Source organism: Melozone crissalis, unplaced genomic scaffold (assembly GCF_028551555.1).
Source record: "Melozone crissalis strain CALT ecotype California unplaced genomic scaffold, PUWL_Pcris_2 ptg000006l_1, whole genome shotgun sequence".
Taxonomy (NCBI): domain Eukaryota; kingdom Metazoa; phylum Chordata; class Aves; order Passeriformes; family Passerellidae; genus Melozone; species Melozone crissalis.
This window is the reverse complement of record NW_026535784.1, coordinates 11,101,794-11,124,551: the sequence shown is the minus strand read 5'-3', so window position 1 is coordinate 11,124,551 and position 22,758 is coordinate 11,101,794. Positions and strand designations below refer to the sequence as shown.

General features: G+C 39.7%; 1 protein-coding gene across 2 annotated transcripts in view; it reads right to left on the bottom strand.

Annotated features, from left to right (window-relative positions):
- Positions 1-22,758, bottom strand: part of STK32B (serine/threonine kinase 32B) — a 159,041-nt gene that overhangs the window by 51,952 nt on the left and 84,331 nt on the right. For both annotated transcript variants that reach the window (XM_054294447.1, XM_054294456.1), the window contains exon 4: positions 20,961-21,134. In XM_054294447.1, coding sequence (XP_054150422.1) covers positions 20,961-21,134 — 174 coding nt within the window. The remainder of the gene's footprint in view (positions 1-20,960; positions 21,135-22,758) is intronic.

Here is a 22,758-nt window from a genome sequence, read left to right as displayed (position 1 = left end):
TATGAAACATGTCTGTGTTTTGTTTAAAATTGGAATTTTGTATTTTGTTGAATTTGGTTAAATTAGCGTAGGAGGTCCCATGCAATTCTAAATGTAATGTTTTATCTAATCTCTCAAGTGATGAGAGGGTTTTTGAAGGAGTTACTGCTCAGATGGTTTCTATATTTTCCAGTGGCAATTTTGTCTTTGGTTTCTGATAACAGTTTTGTGATAAGAGCTGGAATTGTGATTTCCTGTTGAATAGTCTTTGTGGTTGATTCATGACTTGAAAATACAATAACTTTCCATGGAAGCAAGTAAGTAAGTAATAGTTTTGACAGCTGAATTGAATATTTTAAACTTTGCCTTCCCAAATTTTAGCAAGCACAAACTGACTCTGCACTTCTCATGTGGGTAAAAAGATTGGGGTCATACACATGTACATTTGGGTCTTCTTGTGGCTTCCTGAAATCAGTGATACATTCAACAGCGCTCCAAACTCTTTTCCCCAGATTAAGAAAATGAAGAATTAGAATTGTACAGTCATTAGCACTTCACCAAGAATAAAACTGATCAAAAGGATGAATTCATCTTTATGAGCTACTGCCATGTGTATGACAATACAGCACCCAAAGATTGCTCATTACAGGACAGTGCCTTTTTTGTCATTTTTTTTTTAAAGAAGATCAGTTCAAACAATTTGAATATCTGCTATGGTATTTCATTATTAAACAGTCTATACATTTTTATAGCCACCAGAAAAGACATTGACAAATCCACTTGACAACTGTATGTATCATCAAATATATTCTTCATTCAGTTGGTGTCCGTAACGTTCAGAAAATTCAGTGGTAAAATTAGATCCGTGCTTATCCTTCCATGACTAATTCAGGCAGAGGCTGATACTTGATACAGATGTGCACAAACCACAAAGCCTTTCCCACCTGAGTCATGTTCCTCACTGTTGGCTTTGCTCATTTTGCTCCGGGGCAGGCTGTAGCTGGGGTCAGGCGCCACAGGGCGTATGGCCTTGCATACAGCAGCACAACCCCCCACTCCCTGAGGCAACCTGCTGGACTCACAGCCCTGCCTCAGACCTCAAACAGGGTATTTTAAACTGGTCTAACAGCGAGTGAAAGTCTTGGGCTATTTTAAGCCAGAAGGTAAACAAGTTTATTAAGTCAGACACTGCTGCTCTGGGGTCACACGCCGGGAGATGCGCGAGGTGCGCGGATTCGTGAGGCGGATGAGAAGGACAAGTACAATGCCACTGTGCACACAGAGTGTCACCGTGCACACAGAGTGAGTGTCACCATGCACACACAGTATGTCACTGTGCGCACAGAGTGTCACTGCGCACACAGAGTGTCACCCTGCACACAGAGTGAGTGTCACCCTGCACACAGTGTCACCATGCACACAGAGTGCCATCCTGCACACAGAGTGCCACCATGTACACACAGAGTGTCACCATGTACACACGGTGTCACCATGCACACAGAGTGCCACCATGCACACAGAGTGTCACCGTGCACACACAGTGTCACCATGCACACGCAGTGTCACCATGCATACAAGGTGTCACCATGCACACAGAGTGTCACCATGCACACACAGTGTCACCATGCACACAGAGTGTCACCATGCACACACAGTGTCATCCTGCACTCAGAGCGTCACCATGCACACACAGAGTGTCACCATGCACACAGAGTGTCACCATGCACAAGGGTGTCACCGTGCACACACAGTGTCACCATGCACACAGAGTGTCACCATGCACACACAGGGTGTCACCATGCACACACAGTGTCACCATGCACACAGAGTGTCACCATGCACACACAGGGTGTCACCATGCACACACAGTGTCACCATGCACACAGAGTGTCACCATGCACACACAGTGTCACCATGCACACACAGGGTGTCACCATGCACACAGAGTGTCACCATAAACACAGAGTGTCACCATGCACACACAGTGTCACCATGCACACAGAGTGTCACCATAAACACAGAGTGTCACCATGCTCACACAGGGTGTCACCATGCACACAGAATGTCACCATAAACACAGAGTGTCACCATGCACACACAGTGTCACCATGCACACACAGGGTGTCACCATGCACACAGAGTGTCACCATAAACACAGAGTGTCACCATGCACACAGAGTGTCACCATGCACACAGAGCATCACCATGCACACACAGGGTGTCACCATGCACACAGAGTGTCACCATGCACACACAGAGTGTCACCATGCACACACAGGGTGTCACCATGCACACACAGTGTCACCATGCACACACAGTGTCACCATGCACACAGAGTGTCACCATAAACACAGAGTGTCACCATGCACACACAGTGTCACCATGCACACAGAGTGTCACCATAAACACAGAGCATCACCATGCACACACAGGGTGTCACCATGCACACAGAGTGTCACCATGCACACACAGAGTGTCACCATGCACACAGAGTGTCACCATGCACACACAGTGTCACCATGCACACAGAGCGTCACCGTGCACACACAGTGTCACCATAAACACAGAGTGTCACCATGCACACACAGTGTCACCATGCACACAGAGTGTCACCATAAACACAGAGCATCACCATGCACACACAGGGTGTCACCATAAACACAGAGTGTCACCATGCACACACAGGGTGTCACCATGCACGCAGGGTGTGTCCTCCACCCGCTCTCTGCTGGGTGTTTGGCCCCAGTTTGCAGCGAGCACTAAAAGCTCTGCTCCCCAGAGTTGAGAGCTCTAAAGAGTGCAGAGGAGCAGGGGCACTGCTCTGCCCTTGCAGTGAGCACTGCCAGCCAGGAGCAGGGCACAGAAGGTTCAGAGGGGTCCAGGGGAAGACTTGGCAGGCCCAGGTGCATCACAATTTACTGGATGTATTCAGGACTGAGGGCTTCTGGACTCTGTTATATTTAATTTCTCTAGATAAATACTCTAATTAAATTCACTAAACCACTGTTTTAGTGAATTTAAAAGATAAATCCTCTTTAGTTAAGCAGTTTAAATTCAAACATACTGTGTAAGTGAAATTTTGGTTTGATTACACATCCATTTTCCTGAAAAAAATTTCCCATTAGCAAGATGTTTAAACAGCAGGATGCGAAATGCAGCACCTTAACTTCAGGGTTTTCCTGTTACAAATATCCCTGGTTAAGAGAATAAATTGAAGCATTCATTTCATAATCCAAGTTTTTGAACCAGCTCATAGGAGAAACTGAAGGACTTTTGCAAGGATCACATTCACCATAGTTTGGATTCAGACATGCCCTGGGCTTCTCTCTCACCACTCATCAAGCAATGACCAGCAGAGCTATGGAAGCATCCTTGATACTGATCTCATAAATACAACTTTGTCAGTCTCTATCACTACTACTCCAACTACTTTTGTATGCAGAAATATCAGAGCCACATAGAAATGAGAGTAGAGAAACCTTCAAAGTGTTTTGCTCAGTGACAGGACAAGGCATAAGTAACATCAAAACTGGCTCAAGAAATTCAAAGGTGTGAACAATACAGAAAAAAAGATAAAAATCCCACTATTTAATTGCCATTTGTTGATATTGCCTATGAAAGCATTTCTAGATTTCTTCAATTGCCTTAGCTACAAATAGCAAAATAAAACTGCCTGAAGGATGGAAGTTGAGTTAGAAGATGCTGCATATAATTTCCAAGTAGGAAAGAATGATTAATAACCTACTTGTATCTTTTATAACATCTAGGCTCCGTGTGCATCCCATGTGCTTGAAGATTTTCTCTCTGCATGGAGTAAAACCATGCACGTGGCTCAATTCATGTTCACTGCATCTGCTAGTCAGAGTATCCTCCCTGGAAAGGCTCACAATGGTTATAAAGGACTTAGGTTCAAGAATCTGAAGTCTTAATTACCTTTTCCATCAGTTTCCTTCTGATGCTATGAAGTAGAAGTGGGTTTCTAAGTCAAGAGGTGGAGAAGTCATGCAGACTTCATCCTTGTTGGTTTTCAAGACCTGGCTGGATAAATCCCAAATAACCTGTTCTGATCTGAAGGCTGACCCTCCTTTGGGAAAATCATTATGCCAGAGGTGTCTGGAGGTCTCTTCCACCCTGAATTAGTCTGAGTCTATGAAAAATAATGTATCCAAGTTCAAAGACTGTCTTACTTCCCCTCCTTTTGACTACTAGGAAGTTCATGAAAAATTGAAGAAAGCGGTGGGAAAACTGCATATGGGGAATTTAGTGAGTCTTTGACATAGTCCATAGCAGCTGGCAGCTAGTGAGAGCTTTCACCTCTTAAATTCTATCATGGGGCTTGAATGCTCATGAAGAAAATAGTAGGAATAAATAGCCTATCTTCATACTGAAATGAGGTTAAAATTGAGATGCCCTGCAGTTCATCACTGGAGAGTTGTAACACAGTATTTATTATCTATGTAAGTGGTAAAAGAATGAGTATTATATCACCTAAAGAGGATTCTGAGAAATCTCAGTAGGAATGACTTAATCTAGATGACTGCATTGCTAGTGTCAGATAAAATGACAGGAATTATATATATATATATATATATATATATATTTATATTTATATATATATATACATCAAAAGGAGAATCTGAATTGCTCACCTGAATTAATGACCATAAATAACCTTCCAGAGGTCACACTTTTGTGTTCCTTATTAGATTAAATAATTATAATAAAAAGACTGAAAAACATGGGATGATGCCACTTGCTCTAAACTTGAAATTCAATACAATCTCACAAAAAGTTTCATGTGATGTGATCAGTCAGGACTTCATAACTTTTTGTCTCTGTTTTTACTGACTGGACTAGAAATATCCATCTACAAAAGAAAGGAGTATCTCTGGTGAATTCAATCATTATTTGCCCATTTTTCTCAAGAAAACATTGATGGCTGGTTCAATGGCTACCACCTCACATTGAAAATAACTAACTTTGGGTAGGTTACAGAAAATTATTTTTAAAAGGTACTATGCAGTAATTTTAAATAACATCAGTCCTTCTGGTTATACAATTTCTTAGGATCTGTAAGAAAACAGACAAAAAAGAAAAGATCTAAGGCTAAACAAAAAAATTCCTTCTGAATAAAGAACAAATAGATTTGATTTCTTAGTCAGCAGCAGAGACCTGTAAGGTGCAATGAGACAAATAATAGTATCTACATGGTCAAAAAAACTTCTCTATTTGCTTTTGGAACATGAATGTGATTCATATTCCATAAAACCAAGGTAAGATAAACAAACGTTTTATTTTTACAACAGAGAATTAAACTCAAGTTGATTGCTACAAGACATAATTTCATTAAAATTTCATAAAAATTCTTCTGATGTGAATAACAGAACTACCAGTTAGAGATACTTCAGCTAAGGTTAATCTAATTGATTGAGGAAAGCACTTCTACAGCAAATGCAGACACTGTCTACCACCTCCTCCAGGGCAGTGGTGATGCCTTGAGCCCATGGACAGCAAAACTCCATGGGTCACAAGACATGCTTGTCTCAGTCTGGGTGTAGTGACCCAAAATTCACGTGTGAATCACTGAAAATTCATTGGCTGACAGTGAAGGCAACCCATGTCCTTGCAGAACACTAAGGGTTTATTTTCTCAAAGATAGCTTCAACACATCACAGAGAAATCAAATTAGATGGATTTTGCATTCTCATAAGGATGCAAAAGAAGGATTAGGATTCAAACGAAGGGTAAGGATTCAGACAAAGGCCCTTGAGGTCAGTGGAAGGATTACACTGGCTTCAGCCAACATTGTTCCCACTCTATACAAGATTTTCTAGTACATTTTTCTCTTTAGTGCTAACAACTCAACTGTTGTGTAGGATAAACCTTAAAGTATTGAGTCAAAGGTTTTTTCTTAATCGTGCAGTTTGTGTCCGATAATAATATTTTTTTTCCTTAAATAGAAATAGGCATTAAGATTAATACTAGGTGCATAGCAGTTCTCAACAGCCATAAAAGGGGCAATGAGTTGGGAAATATAAGCTTCAGCTATGGATTATTTGAGTTCACATGAGACATCACTGGATTAGAGCACTGAAGTGAACCATATAATGTGTGATAAAGGGTTTTCTCCTAGTTATGGAAAGAAATGTAAACAAATTCTGATTTTCACAGAGAGGCACCTTATTTCCTTCCTATTTTTTTATTACACTCACAAATAATACCAATATCCAAGGCATACAGCTCATAAAAGAAGTAACTGCATAGATATTGAGGTTTTCTGTAGCTGAATTTATTGACACTTTGGATAAAGGAAAATTCAATATATAGTAGCTACTGTACACCCAGAGATTAATTTTTCCAAACATGTTTTGCTTCTGTGAGGGTAGCCCAGAACTGAGGTATCTTCCAGAGCTGAACTGTGCAGGGCACCTACCAGGAGGACTTGCTCAAGAAAAAGCCATAATGAAGTGAGATGAATATTTTATTCCCTTTGTCAACACCTCATCACTCATTTATCTTTTTATTTTTCTGTCCTGACCAACATTGTTCCTAGTTTCCAGAACTGCTCAATGGTTTTAATAAAAGATCATAGTAAGAATCTCAGAATTCTTTACTATTATTTACAATTAGATGAATGGGAATGAAAGACTGACAGCTCCAGGCCTCTGATTGCCTGTTCACAAACCACTCACTTAGATTTCAGTGGTAATTGCTGCCACTTACTGTCCTTTCATAAAAAGATCTTCAGAGTCTTCTGTTCCTGCTCAAATGAATGTTGTGACAGTATATGACCCTGTGCATCACTGTAATTTTGAAATTTAAACAATTCAGTAAAACTGAAAATAAGTTGAGAAGATGAGGTATTAGAGTATTCTGTTTTACTCTGCAATTTCCCTTCCTGGGCTTTAATGCAGAAATAAAAAAAATCCATAACTACTTCCAACTACTTGTCTGGTAGCAAGTATTTACATATTTATAATCAAACTCCCACCATCGAGTCCATTATCACATTTTGGAGTCGTTTCCTTCTGTGGGACAACCTGTGTGGCAAGACCATTGTCCAGTCTGTATGAAACATAACTGCTGTAGTAATTTTCACAAGTGAAAAAGCTCTCACCCATGACTGGAGGCCCTACCTCTCCCCAAGTACATTTAAAGAATATCTGAACACCTGGCTCAAGGCTTGAGATTGTAGTGCCATTATTCAAAACAAATTACTGTGGTGCTGAGTTGTGTGGTGCGTTTCTAGTCTAGCACTATTTTTTACCAGGTGTCCATGACAATGCTGGATTTACTTAAGACTTGTTCTAGCCAATTTTATATAGCTCTGAAAATAAAACTGTCAAAGAAGATATCAAAACATGTTTACTTACAAATGCCTGAACTCGAACAAGCTTGTTATTTTCCAATTTTATCCCCATGTGGAAATATACAAATATGAAAACATCTTCAATTCTTTCCTTGTAGCAATAGGTGGCAGTAATGATATCTATATTTGTCTGGATGGCCAGTGGGCTTTGGAAACACTGTATTTGTCAGTTTTATCATGGATAAATAGTTGTAATATATGTTGTTATCCCAGCTTGAAGAAAATTACCTTTCTACAATAAAGGAATCCTGTAGCTAATCTTTCAAATATCTGGGTATATATAGCCAGATAATAGTCTTCTTTGGACTTCTGAATTTGCACAGATGTCAAATTAAAATAAAAATATTAAACTCAGATTATTTCATTATATTTTTCTTATTGGATAACCCAAAATTGCTTTACCACAGAGGTAATTATATACTGCAGTAGCAAGAAAAATAGACAAAGATTCTTAAATGTTATAAAAGCTAGAAAGATTTGCCCAAAGGAGTCTGTGAATTTGTACTTTGTCTCCTGTGTGCTGATATCTCAGAGAATGGGATTGGAAAGTACCACTGCAGCCTTATAAACTCAGCTTTTATATCTTCCTGACACAATGGTTCTTTTTCACCTAAACATTTATAAGCACAAGCAACTTGCAGGCAATCTAATGCTTAGTTTTCATTTTGCCTGAAGGACTTAAAGTAATGACAAATGTTACACATCCTTTGCTGGAACTGTTTCCTAGAGTTAATGTTACACAGGTACAGGTCTTGGAATTCCACGCAGTGCTGAAGGGACCCTGGGACAGCTGTCAACACTGATGATGCCAAGCATCACTGCATTGCAAATAAAAAGCTTCTTCAGCCAAATCCTTCTTCAGAGCACGTGGAGGAGTCATGCAAAATCACCACAGGGCAGTAATTTTTGATAATCTCACAGCTGATGACTTCAACATTTTCTGTGTTATAGAGTCAAGTATTACTGAGACCTTCTGGGTGTACATGTCCAAGGGTCAAACCACTCTGAATGAATCAGCTTTTAAGAGCAGGTGACACCTCTGATAACCATGGGAAGGGCACGACTCATTAGGCATTAACTGGAGCGTGGCACTGGGAGGGAATTGTCTGGTACAGCAGGAAAGTGTCTGCATTGCAATGGTGCTGCTTTCTTCCATGGCCTTGTGTAGAGAGCTTTTGACTAGAAATAAGGGAGAATGTACTTGGTGTGTACTCTGCCAGCAACTGCAAGACTATCAGTCTCCTTCCAGTAGAAGGCATAGGCTCTCTTCCAATTTTCACAGGCAGAAGTCCATGTGTGAAAATAAATGAGAGAAGAAATTGATGACATTTGCCCTCTGCCTAAAGACAAATCAGGAGAACATTGTTACTGATAGGCACATTTGGCTTCATCTGTTGTAAAAAGCCAGCATCCTAAGTGTGGTGTTTTGCATGACTGAAATTCATATAGCTGCTCCTTTGTTTTTCTCTGCATGCAATATGGAATAGATCCATTCAGATGTATTACATCCCCAAGAGTATGCTCAGCTTATCAGGCAAATTCAAAAAGAAAATTTACAAAATTCCAAGCACACAGGTGTGGTTGTCAGCCACTGTTCTTAAGTGCGTAATTACTGTATAATATCCCTAATATTTACCTTAAACACTCTACCAGCTTCTATACCTAAAAGTTCATGTGACACCTGTTAGAACAACAGTGCCCACAGTAATATTATCACATTATTTAACAGCTGTTTCCTTCATCCATACCACAGTGCAACCAGTTATGGTCAACAGGGCTGGCAACTAAAGTGTGTCTCAGTATGGTGCTCTTCATGTGCAGGGCAAACAAAGAAACAGCAACTTCTGAAGGTTCCAGGCTTTCACTAAGTGCCTGGGCTCAATGCAGTGGTGAAAATTCCCAATAGGCACATTTTCTGCTGATCTGAGTTTCAGCAGCAGTGCAGCAGGGAGAAGGGCTGCAGACCAGGAAACAGCCATGTGAGGCTGCGTGGTTCACTCTGATCTGAAGCCCCAAATCACCCTCACCACTGACAGCATCTCCTGCTGGCTTGTGCCTCTGACATGGGTATGGGTATTTGGACCTTTATTCCTCAAACTGACCACCTGGCATCCCATAAAATACACAACCAGAACATATCACCAAGAGGATATTGAATGTTTTCCACAGACAAGTGAACTTTGATGTCCTGCATATTCTTCCCCTTCTGGGTAATTTTATGGATTTAATGTATGCAGAAGTTTGCTGCGGTATACCAGGAAGGGTGGTGCAGTCTATTCCAGAAAAGAAAATTATATTTCATAAATGGTTATAAAACTGACCTGCTGCTACCTAAAACATCAGTAGCATGTCCCATGACACCTTTCTATGTTGATCTTCACGTATCTTAGTAATAAGCTATTTGTAAGGATAGTTTTGTATGCTTTTAAGAAGGAACATTTGCAAACAAACTCACAGAGCAATAAATATGTGTATTAATGCACATTGCTGTTTAGAATACATGAGACATGGCAGGCCACATTTGACCCAAACTCAACTCCTAGTTCAGCACACCACCCTTCTAAGAAATTCCCCTATTCTAGGAGATGTCAACAACATATTGCTTGTTGCCTGAAATCAAGCAGCCACGTATTCTAACTCCCCTTGAAGAATCTGGATGAGGAATCAGGAATTGGCAATACTGTTAGAGCCCACAGTGCCTGGTTAACTGGATTAGCTAGGCAAGAACACAGCAGGGTTGAAGGTGAATTTAGGCTCTGTGCAGAGAAACTGCTGCTACAGTAACTACTTGCACTGAAATGATTATGAGGATTATTCTTGCTATTTATTCAAGTGAAAACAGATATGGGATTCTGATCTCAGGTTAAAACACTTGGATTAGATTCTATTGTGAATTAGGCATCTATATACCCGTTTATTACCTTGAGATGTATAAACATCACAGTCTTTGGAGTACAGAAGCCATTCATATGACTGTCTATTTTTAGATGAACTGAAAACTTTATAGATTCTTTTAGTTTTATAGATGTTTTTGGCTAGGTTGGCTTCTTTGAAAAGACAATTATAAAAGTACAGACTCCCTCATTTAAGTCTTGGTGAGCTGTGGACTAAGTTTTTAAAGACATAAGAAAAATCTTGCATGCTGTGTGAAATTATGAAAAAAACTGGGGATGTTTTCAAGTCAAATTATTGTAAGGTGTTATCACAGAAGTGCAGGCAGGTGTTTAAGCCTCTTGCAGGAGTCACACTCCGAGTTCTCATTGTCTTGTTTGACGTCATCTCACACCATGAACAACGCAATCCTTCATACATGGTTAATTGTGCTGTATTTAAAACACCTTGCACACTTCAGAATTTTTTTAGTTGCTGCCTTAAAAAAACCCCATACTTCTCAACAGCAGCATGAACCTTCTGAAGTTCTGTATTGTCTTCCACCTGTGTGAGGCTCAGAGGGGATGTCTGTGGAAGGAGCCCGGGGGTTCCTTGCTTCCCTCCAAGGCAGGTGGACTTCACAAGCTCAGCTGTTTGTGGCATGCAGGGAACCTGGAAATACCACACAGTGGTACAACTTTTTATTGCTTGTGTACAACTGGAGCCATACCTCTGCTTGGGGAGTTAAGATCTTGTGTCATGTAAGGAAACTCGTGACCAAGTGTTTCATAGGAGGGAACAACAACAGGAATTACTGGCCCCATTAACTGAAGAGTTACAGTGGTCTGATGTATAGGTTCAAAAATCTAGACAACTAAAGCTTAATAATTCTATTTCTCAGCTTCAGATCTCATATGCTATTTCTTTTTGACACTGTCTCTTCCAAAAGCAAATATTAAACAATAATGACAGGATAAAAGACTGTTTGCTGGAAATGTACTTCCTTAAATACATGCTCATAGTTCTTAGTTTCAGCAGCAGAGGTACTCTGGGACTCAGGGAAATAAGCTGGTACTTTAATTAGTGTTAACTCTCTTTACATATGTCAGTGCATGTGTTTGCATTGGGGTGCATCTGTAAAACATTTCTGTGGCTTAGGAGATTTGCAGAAGACAGTTGAAGGAGCACCACCAGGGGAAAATTCTGCAGCATCTGAAATTAAGAGGCAAGCTGTGACTCTCTGTGGGTTTTAAAGGCAGAACTCTAGATAACTAATACATTTAATTAGCATAAAACCTGAGAAATGCAGCATCCTGGCAATAGCTTTTCCACTCAGCAAGTCTTGTTAAGTGACTATATTAGTAATTGTTACTGATTATTGAAAATACATCCATTATTTTTTATTGGATTTCATTCAAAATAGACCTCTGACAGTCATTGAGTAGTCCTGTTGGTCTGAGATTTTAATGAAGATCATATCTTAATTGTTGTAGCAACCTGGGGGAGAAACATAGGAAATGTAAAACCGCATTTCCCCATATCGTCATCTTTTCTAGAAATACACAGACAGATTGATCTTTATGTCTGTGTATTAATTTTTATCTGCAGAGCTCTGAGCAGAGGTTTTCACAGCTGGTAAATAAAGCTGTTTGACCCCTACAATGACAAAGAAAGACATACTCAAAACCACTGAGCCTTCAGTAAATCTTATCCCACTGACTGGGAATTCACACAAGCCACCAAGCCCCTATTTCCTCTGTTACTGCACCCCTATGTTCACTCTCTCTGCTCACTCCTAACTTTGGCTTTTTGGGTCTGACTCTTTCCACAGCAGTTTTCTCTCGCCCATTCCTACAGCACACTCTGCACTCCCTGGTCTTTCCCCCAGCCATCCTGGTTCCCCTCTGGACATCTCTGCCCCACTTGATGCAGGTAGATGATGTCCTTGTTTTGGTGCCCTCAAATTAATCTATCTTACCTCCATTTTCCCTTTTATTGCTACTGTCTGTCCAAAGAGTAATGTCCAAAATATTTGCAATCTAAACTCAACCTGATAGTACAGTAAAGACAGTATCTGAGTATAGAAAGGCGGCCTACAGGTTTATCATAAAACCCTCACATTTATCTTCTAATGTATCTGTGTCCATAACTAAAACTCCAAAACTTAAAAATTGTGACATGTACACTAAGAATATCACTGAAATAAAATTTGAGACTCTAATGGGATTAGACACAGAATAGCCACTCTGAAAGGCAAAAAAAGAGAGATGCTCTGGTTTTGTATTGTGCTTTTCTTGGGCTAGAAAGGAACTCCTCTGCATTCAGAACACTACAAAAGTTTCACATTTATAACAAAATGAAGATCTAAATGCCTGAATTAAAATGGGTAGCCACTGGATAGAGGCTATTTCTCATTATTATTAGTCAGACTGTGGAGATGATTTTGATCATCACTATAAAGAATGACCCAATTAATCTGAACTCAATTTAATAAATTTTGGTTTATTGAAAGTGCACTGCCTACCAAGTGCTGTTCCCACCTTGCAAGGTCCCAGTTTGACCTAGTGTTTTAATGTCTTTCCCCACTGACAGTATTTCTTCATGTGCAAGAGCACCACAGCTGCTGAATTGCAGGTTTGCCTTGTCTCCTCTGCTGCAGGAAAGCACAATTATCCACACTGCATTTTCCTGGGAAATTCCCCTGGGATAAATGTAAGCTGTGTGTGCACATGTTGGGAGAAGCAGAGGCTCATCAGTAACACTGTCTGTCATACAACATCAAAGCTTTGAGCTGCTGTGCTTTCCCCTCTCTAAAACCCATCCAGGGGAGTTGGGACAGGATTTTACAGAGAATATAGAAATGTTTGAAAATAACCTTGAGGGAGTGTCATGAGGAGCATTCAAGGAGAGGTAGAGAGAAGAAATGCAAGGGAAAAAAATTGAAAAGGCAACTTCAGCATAACAAAGCTGATGGCAATTTGTGTCTTAATTGCAGTCCCTGCTCATAAGATAATTTATTTTTAAAGAAGAAACTGTCAGATGATCACAATTACAACTCTCACTCTTTCTCATCTCTCAGTATATCTGTGGAATCAAAAGTTGTGCAAAGGAGACCGCATCTCACCCAAAATATCAAAGCCATACTGAAAGCTTCTGAATGCATTTCCAAGGCATGAAGGAAGCTCAAATTGCAATATCCATTAATGAAATATCTTTTGCCATACAATGAACAGTTCACTCAACAGCGGAGATACAGAAGACTACTGCAGGCATGGAGAAATCAAGTAAAAGTGAACTTTTTTCTTAAGTCTTTTTTATTTTGCCATATATTAGAAAAACTTGCATTGTAAGGAAATCTCCAAGGGTATGATAGAATACTTTATGTACGTGTTACTCATCCAAATTGAAAAATATGTTGCCACCACTGAAGCAGAAACAGGAGAAGGAAACAATTGTCCATATGTTGCTCTTGGTTCATACTTTGCTTAGCATTAAATTTACAGTCTTTTTCCATATTCCATTTTCCATCTACATACTTTAATCAAAGATTTTAGATTTCTTCACTTACTGCAAACAGAAAAGATTCAAGCACACTGCCTGCAAATCTGCCATTTCAGTGGAGAGAATATGCCTGCTCAGAGTCATGGTGGTGCGAAATTTCCAAGATACGAAGATATCTGGATATTTACAATACTAACACTAAAGCTTTGAGGGGAAAGGGATTAATGTTGTATCACATATGGTTAGCTCTGTTCTCTACTCTGTTAGTTAGGACTTCACATCATTGCTCATTTGATCTCTCTGGATCAGCCTTTCATCCACTTTCAGATGCATGGAGGGATTGGGGTAGGAGGTGGAAGGCGAAAAACCAGGGTAAGCCAGGCAGTGCCATATGAGACAGTGGATAATGTTGTGCCTCTGTAGAAAGAGTGCCTAATCATTTTAATTATTAATAAAAATTATTTGCATATATTTATTCATACTCTTGATTATTATATTTAGCATAACAGTATCAACATGCTATTAATATGGTGGGCTTTGCTGGCATAAATCAGCTTGGAGCAGACACCATACTAAAATCACTTGAAGCTTTAAAGCAAAACCAACAATTTTAATGGATTTGTGTGAAAAAAAGGTATCTCTTATAACTGGTCACAAACTAGCAATATGCTAAAGCAGAAAACTGGCATTAACCAGATCAGATTGGTGGGTGGAGACCTGAGATAATCTCGAATATAAAACTCTGCTTTAATTCTTTCAGCATCTTCTGCTTCAGTGTCTGAATGTCTAAAAATGATTCATGATTGAAATTTCAATACTGACAAGGGGGGGGAGGAAGGAAGGAAACAAAGCATTAAATTTTATTATCCATCAATAGGATGCTAAATTATGGAGATGAGGGATATGTAGAATTTTAATACATATCATGAGCCTTAGAGCCTGCTTTTCCTAAAAGTTCATGTAAAGGGATTATTGAAGAAAACCAGGAAGGGAAAAGCAGGAATACAGGCAGGTGATGGGAGCTGCTTTACATGGGGGTGCAACCAGTGTTTGTGTTTGTGATGTACACAGCACATTAGATGATTTTCTTATTGATTGCTTCTCTGTTTAAAAACAGAGACCCAGACAAGTGTAGATATAATCTAGACACAAAGAAGTGTATGACAAATCTAGAAGAAAGAGTTATTAATTCTTCTAGAAATTTCTTCTAGAAATTTCAAACAATGTTGTCTAAATCATAATTTTTTTACACTGATTTCAAGGTTTCCCTGAATCCTCCCCCACTCCATTGTCATTTAGCTTCAACCAGCAGAAAACCCATGAGAAATCTCTAAAATCACAATGCCATCACTAGGGTATTGTGGACTTCTACATGTCTAGATCATCTCTACCTTTGCCTGGCTGTCTGATTTCAGACAGAGATGCAATCAATAAAAAAGCCAGTTATTGTGCTGTGCATGTCACAAACACACACTTAAGATGGCCTTGATTTAGGTTATCTTTAGCCACTAGTTTTGTTACCTAATGCAAGATGGTCAGCCAAGCTCAGTCTGTAAGTCACATGGTCCATCTCCCACTATTGACCAGGCATGTAAACTCTAAATTATTTAGGGTTTGGGAGATGAGTTTTCTTTGGCTAAACAAAAGATTTCATATAAGCATGTTCCTATTATTATTCCCAATAATGAGAGAGGGAAGATGAAATTAGGGAGAAGAGGGGACTTCATCTACTCACTTGAAAACTGTAAGGATAAAGCAATTCCCTGCTGGCTTCAGTGAAGATGTCTCAGCCATGGGGAATTGAAGGAGTGATCGGCACCTTGTGGTATTTCACCTCAGTAAGGAAGGGAGAACATATCAGGCCCACAATAAAAGATTGTATCTGTGCCAGTGGCAGGAACTGGAGCACCTGATGGGACATCCTGCATCTCAGAGTGTTCCCTGTGTCTCCATCCCAATACAGCCTGCTTTACTTTATTTGTAGTTTATGTACTCTGTGTGTGGAATTCTCTGTATTTCCAAACCAGCTTCATTTATTAGCAGTATCTTATCTGGTATATCAAATAACTTTTTCTGTAGCTAAACAGAAGTAAAATTAATTTGTTCTTGTAGGGAGAGAACTCTGTTCAGAAGTCAAAAGGCTTGTTCTCTGTGTATTTGTGTCTTGTGGTATCTAATTCTTTGTTAAAGGCATGACTGGAATTTAAATACCCTTTGTGCCTAGAATTTATGAATCGCTTTCTTTTTTCATCTTTGCTGGCACATAAGCATTCAGCAGGTGTTCAGGGCTTTATGGTTTGCATGGTGCTTATTTTTTGACTGATTTTGATATGTTTTCTGATTTACTTGTCTTACACAGCTCATTGCTCAGTTCCTGCAATTTTTCCTTGGAATAATGTGGGCTAGCACTTGCTTAAAGGACATGATACAATGCCATGGAAGAGACATGGGAACACAAACTAAGAAAATTCAGTGGATGAGCCTCTTGATCTGCTGTGATCTTTGATAGTCCTTATAAGCTGTAGCTGTATTATGGTTATTTTTTTCCCTAGTTCATCTACTTCAGACCCTACTACATTTTTTCTCCATCTACACACACTTGCCAGAAAGTAAAAGACTAATAGTATGAGCAGAAATCTGTAAGGAACTGTGTGTCATTTAGTATAGCCAGCTAAATCTCAGGTTGGCACTATTCTGCCTGTGACACCTGTGAAAATCTAGGGGCAAATTTTCCATCTCCAAGTGATTTTCAAAACTATTTACTGCTTACATACTAAATGGAAAATGCATGAAGGGCACTGTTTTAAACCGAGTTTGTTCTTTTGCTGTATGCTGTCACAAGTGAGACAGGGAAGGCCCATTTTTTAAGTGTCTAATCATTTAGATGTAGATTCTTCTTTCACCAGACTGTCAAACAACTTGGCAGGCTCAATGATAATGAACAGTTCTGAACACAGAGTAACTCTTGTCTAGTTGGTAGCAGCAAGACAGCCTTAGCCTGCAGTGGATCATCTGGCAAAGGAAACTGCAATGCTCAATTTGCCACCATTGTCCATTAGCTTTGGCCCACCCTGCTCTGCTATTGAGTTATTGAGTTTGGCCCACCCTGCACTGCTATTCAGAGCTGGAATAACTCCTGGTGCAATTCTCCATTGGAAGCAGAACTTGGAGAAATGGAAAACAGACTGGTGATCACACAGCACAGACCCGCCAAGCCAGGCTGATTCCAGTCATATTGTGCTCAAAAAAATTTTATATGTATACTTACATATGTACACACACACACAAACAGTTTTGCATTAAATAAACCCCACTAAAATAAAAGTGTCCTGGGCACACTGATGAAAGAGCTAGTCCAGTATCCTCAAACTGTGCTGGAAGGTTACTGCAATTTCCATTCCAGACATCTGCCACATCCAGCCTCCTCTCTAAGCAGATGAAAACCAGTGGAGCCAGACGATGATGAAAAGTTGTGAGGGCAATGCAGTTAACACTTGTCCCTTAGAAAGAGAAAATGTGATTTTTTTCAGCATGATCATGTTACCAGGGCAGCAGCCACAGCACTGCAGGGCCAGCACTGCTCTGAGCCAGGGCTGTAGCTGCAAGAGCATCCTGGAAGAGACAACACTGGAGCTACTGCAGGAAGAACTCTCTGAATGGAAACAGGCAGCCTGCTTTGGTGAGGAGGCAGGTGGTTTTATTGAAATGTATGAACAGCAACATTTGTGAAAAGGAGAAAGTTGAGTTACTCATGGCTGAAATAAGTTTATTCAGCCTTTGATGAGAAAACTTTTGTCCAATACATTATTCACTGGCATTATACAAGTTCTGGAAGGAATGTGTTTAGTCATACCATCTTGAAATGGCAGAATTCCGGATTTGATCCAAAATTTGACAATGTTTGAGATGATGTATACTGTAAGAAGCCTTTCTGGGTGTACTGGGATCCAAGGGTCTATAAGAAATGCCACCCATCCAGCTTTAAAATAGTAATTTTTTCATGTGAGAAATGTGGATAAAATATAATTACAGCAAGGCTGTGAGAAAATAAGGGGTTTTGGTGTAACTCTTGTCTGTGACCAGCAATCTCAACATTAAGTTAGCTGTTGTATAAGTGAAAAATTTACTCAGAATAGCCTTCTAATAATAGCTTGAAACTTAGATATTTTCTTTTTAAAGTTTTTTATAATTCTGGGTGAACATCCATGCAAATGCAAACATTTACAATAGAGCTGCAAGACACAGACCAGCATTCATTATTGTACCATAATAAATAAATCCACTACAGCAGAATTATGCATGACAAATACGGAATTTATACACATGGATGTGATTAATAAAAATTGCAAGTTTCATAAATACACCAGAACAGTTTTATTCTATTTATAGCTAAATTTTTCCCTGCAGTAACAATAGTCCTATTGCTGAAATGATTGCCACATTCAAAGTACACACCACTAACCACATCAACAAACACAGAGGCACTGCAAGGCATCCCCAAGGGGAATGGGCACAATACTGATATCTACACTCCCACATCCATCGTCACATGCTGGGAATTCCTGTCCCCTTCAGTACCATCTCCTTTTCTGGCAAACTTCTGGGGCCACAGGCTAACCTAGAAGAACCCATTCTGCCATGGTGCTGGATGCAATAGTAATGGAAATCTGAACATATTTCATATAAATATGGTATATTAGGAGGAATTAAACTCCTAATTCACACCCCATATATTCAGTTCTTTGTGATGCTGCAGTTTGAAAATCCACCAACTCAGTCTGATAAATCCTTTTACTATTCTTTCTTTGTAGCCAAGACAACATCTAGCATATGTTGTCTCTCAGAGGCTCTCTCAATGACTCTCTGACTTACGAACATTTTTTCCTTTTTGCTGCTAACGCATTCATTTTAAAATGAAAGATCTTATATAGGTTAGCATGTGAATGCTGACTGGAAGCACTTGGTAACAATGATATTGCTGAGGCCTGCTACCACAAGGTATAAACACCGAGCAGATCACTGGTTTCATCTCCAAATGAGATGGTGTGTTTGCAGTGATAAAGGAATGACTAGATGTGCCCTCACCATGCATCACTGCTGGCTCTGATCCTGCACCAAATTGAGTCAGCACTGCACTCTTGATGCTGGATATGCTACAGAGATTTAAGGCAGCTGAAGACCCATCCCACAGACTGCAGTTCCAGGTGGTGGTGAGACAGAAGGCAGAGTATTCTGGGTCTCACCTGGCTAAATAACATGACCATAGACAAGTGGATCATTTGGGATTTTGTGTTAGATGAGAGGCAAAAGACTCATGCCACAGTTGTATCATTTGAGCAGTGAGCAGTGAAGTGGGACAGACACACGCAGATCTCAGGACTGCAAGCTTCAAAATAAACATCTCTTCCATAACACAGCAGGGTCCTGAAGCAGATCCCTAGACAACAATCCTAGCCAACCAGTCAGTGACACTCTGCAGCCTGAAAGAATGTTATTTTGTCCAATCTTTCTGTCAAAACTTTTGATGAAAGCCAAATCCAAATCCCAGAACTTGCTCCCAAACAGAACCAACAACCAGCTCTGGATGGCCATGCCTTCCCCCACCTCAGTGCAAATCAGCAAGTGTTGAACCACTATGACTCAAAAAAAGGAAAAAAAAATTGAGTGTTCACTTGATTAAGTAATACAAAAGAGATAGAAGTGTCAAGCCAGTTTCACAGTGGGACCATGACAAGGCAGACATTGTCACAAAAAGCCATGAACAACCACAATGACTTCAATCCAGTCCTTCATTCTTTCAAGACATCTGTCATCTTTCTCAGGCTTTTCTGTGATACATTTTTAAGCTACAGACTTCTAGCAAAATACAAGTTTTGGCTGCAAACTGGATTATCTGATGAATATTTTGCCAGCCTATTTGCATAAAAGATCTCACCAATCTGTTTTCCACCAAGAGCATTCCTTAAGGGATTAGGAACAAAGGTCAGCTATAATTCTGAGCTCCACTTTTAAAATACTCACTGAGAAAATAAAACTTCTGCAAAATTCATGGAAATATACTAAAATAGTAACAGTGTACTAAAGAATTTTCTTGCAATATTTGCAAGTTTTATTATATTTGAAGTTCTAACTGCAAGCAAAGCAAGTGTTGCAATGTTTACTGGAATTTTGCACAGTTTCAGTAACATGAAATACCCACCTACCACTGCATCTCTGCTAAGATAGATTTCATGCTGGCCATTCCTCCTCTGAAAGTCAGACCATATTTTTTATTGTATCTTTATTGCAAAATCAGGAGGCAGCTCTGGCAAGTGGATGGGGTGAAAACTCTCCATTAATGTATTTGAAGGAATTTGTTCATATTGGATTTGGGAGACCTATGGCACAGCTTAGTTTAGTTCGGTCTCTGAAAGCCACATCCAGATTTTGTATATACAAAACTGTATTTTTGCATTCATACCACTCAAATCAGAAAAGAGAGCCCTGAATTTAGCCTAAAAAAGAGTTAAAAAAAGGTTCAAGCCATAATTTTATAATTTCATAGTTACTGTGTTGACATAAAAATAGAAGTTATCCCTGATACTTCAGTTAAATGCCAAAATGTTTAAGGGAAACAGACCCTGATTCCTGACACATTTTTTGAAATGAATACTATCTTTGCTACTGTATGGCAGAAAACCTAACAGATTGCTGTGATATAAAAAGTACAAAAAGGATGCAGCATCTATCATTGTTCCAATTGATTTGTACTATTATTCCTACTTCCCCACCTCTCTTCCTCCTGACCTTCATGCAGATGCTGCCAGTAAATGAATTATTCTCAGCTTTAGGTTCTATAACTGCTCCCTGATCTTCTTGTGGGAAGCTCTGGTACTGGATTACAACAACATTTTTGTGTTCAGTAACATTGGGGCACTGGAGAATTAAAAATAAATTAAAAGCAATCAGGCTGCTATTATGGGTTGTATTTAGTGTTTGAAGACCACAGTGAAAAATGTAGATCATAGGAAGAGATCAGGAGAAAAGGGCAGTATGAGAAGGATACAAGGCTACTGAATGGCTGTGGACTGAAAGAAAGCACTTAAAAAGAAAACGTTCCAGACCCAAATTCCACCCTTGAATAAGCAATGGGAACTTTACAGGGGTTTTGAATAAACAGAACTATAAAGTCAGATATATGATAAAGTTCCTCTGCTTTGCCAAAAGCAAGCAGCCCACTCCTCAAATGAAATGCACTTACCTGTGAATGATGTGGTATCTCTGCAAATAATCCAAGGAAAGGGCCAGCTCACAAATGTAGAGTTTAACAGTTCCTTCATTGAAGTGCACGTTCTGCTGCAGATGGTAGCGCAGGTCCCCTCCGAGTAAGAGATCCACCACCATGAACATGTCCTCTTCATCTTGAAAGGAATACCTGCAGGAAAGAGTTACAGCTGAGATCTCAGGGTGGGTGGTGCAGTCGCAGCCATGCCTTGGGCTGGCTCTCATTAATGAGATCCTGGTAGGTCCCTGATTTGCTCAAAAGGCACGCACAGAGAGGCATTCTCACTGCTGAGGTCAGTCCTGCAAACAGGCTTGGATTGTGGTGGGACTCCAAATGTTTAAGTGTTGTGCTTTAACTCCAGTGACAGCTAACTACCATGCAGATGCTCTCTCACTCCCTTTTCCCCCAGTGAGCAGGGGAGGAGAACCAGAAAAAAGTAAAAACTTGTGAGTTGAGATAAGAACAGTTTAGTAATTGAAAAAAAGGAAAGTATAATAACAGTACTAAGGATAAAACCAGTAATAATTGTAATGAAAAGGAGAGAAAGAAAGAAAACCCGAGAAGAACAAGTGATGCACAACACCAGTGCTCACCACTCCCTGAATGATGTCAAGCCTGTCCCCCAGGGGCTATCAGCCCTTCCCTTCCAAATCCCCCAGTTTATATGAGCGTGATACTTGATGGTGTGGAATATCCCTTTGGACTGTTTGGGCCAGCTGTCCCAGCTGTGCTCCCCCCCAGCTCCTGGTGCAGCTTCTCACTGGCAGACAGGAGCCACTGAAGAGTCCTTGACACAGGGTGAGCACTGCTGAGCAGCAGCCAAAACATCAGAGTGTGATCAGCATTATTCTCATCCCAAATCCAAAACACAGCACTCTTCTAGTAAGAACAAAACTAATTTTATCCCAGCTGAAACCAGAACATGAAGGCAAGCAGAGCTTGAGCTACTGCCATACTACTGTCTTATTTGAAACATGGATTAACACCTGAATGTTGATAAAATAGAATTTAAAATACCTTTAAGATTTTAACATTCTTAAATAACCATACACTCATTCAGGTGATAAAATACCTTACGAAGTAGTACCAATAAAATGGAAGGCCTTGAAACACACTTAGTATTTACACACATACAACTCTAGTTCAGTGTTTATGGAAAGTATCCTGGTAGCATTGAGAGCTGCTGTCTCAGCGGTATTTTCCAGGTTCAATAAAAATACACAATGTTCTATTAGCTGAGTATTTTTTACAGCTTGCAGTGTAGGTCCAAATTCAATAAGGAGTAAAACTGCAATTTTACTGCCTAAAAATACTTTTTCTTTTCAGTCAGCAACCTATATCTTGTAAAATGACAGAGTCTTCATGGTTATCGACTGAATTCTTCTGGACCCTTTCCCAGAACTGCCTGCTGAACACTCTGAGGAGCAAATTTTGATGTGATTTAAATCCTGTAAATCCAAAGGTAAGGCCAGTCAATGTGGAGTATATATATACACATATTATGTTTGGGCAAGCAGGAATTTCCGTGTGTTTCTACTTACCTTGGCTATGCTGCCATTGCTCTGGGCTTTTGTGCTCTGAGTGAAGTGACAGAAACCTCTGGATTTAGTTTCTAAATGCAACTGTATAAGATTCCCCAAATGGAGTGTGGTAAATACCTTATTTCTGATGTGAAATCACTCTTTTCTTATAAATTGTTTTAGAATTAATTTTGATGTGAAGCTATATTATCTTATGCCAGCTATACATGGAATACTGAGAAGTGATCCACAAT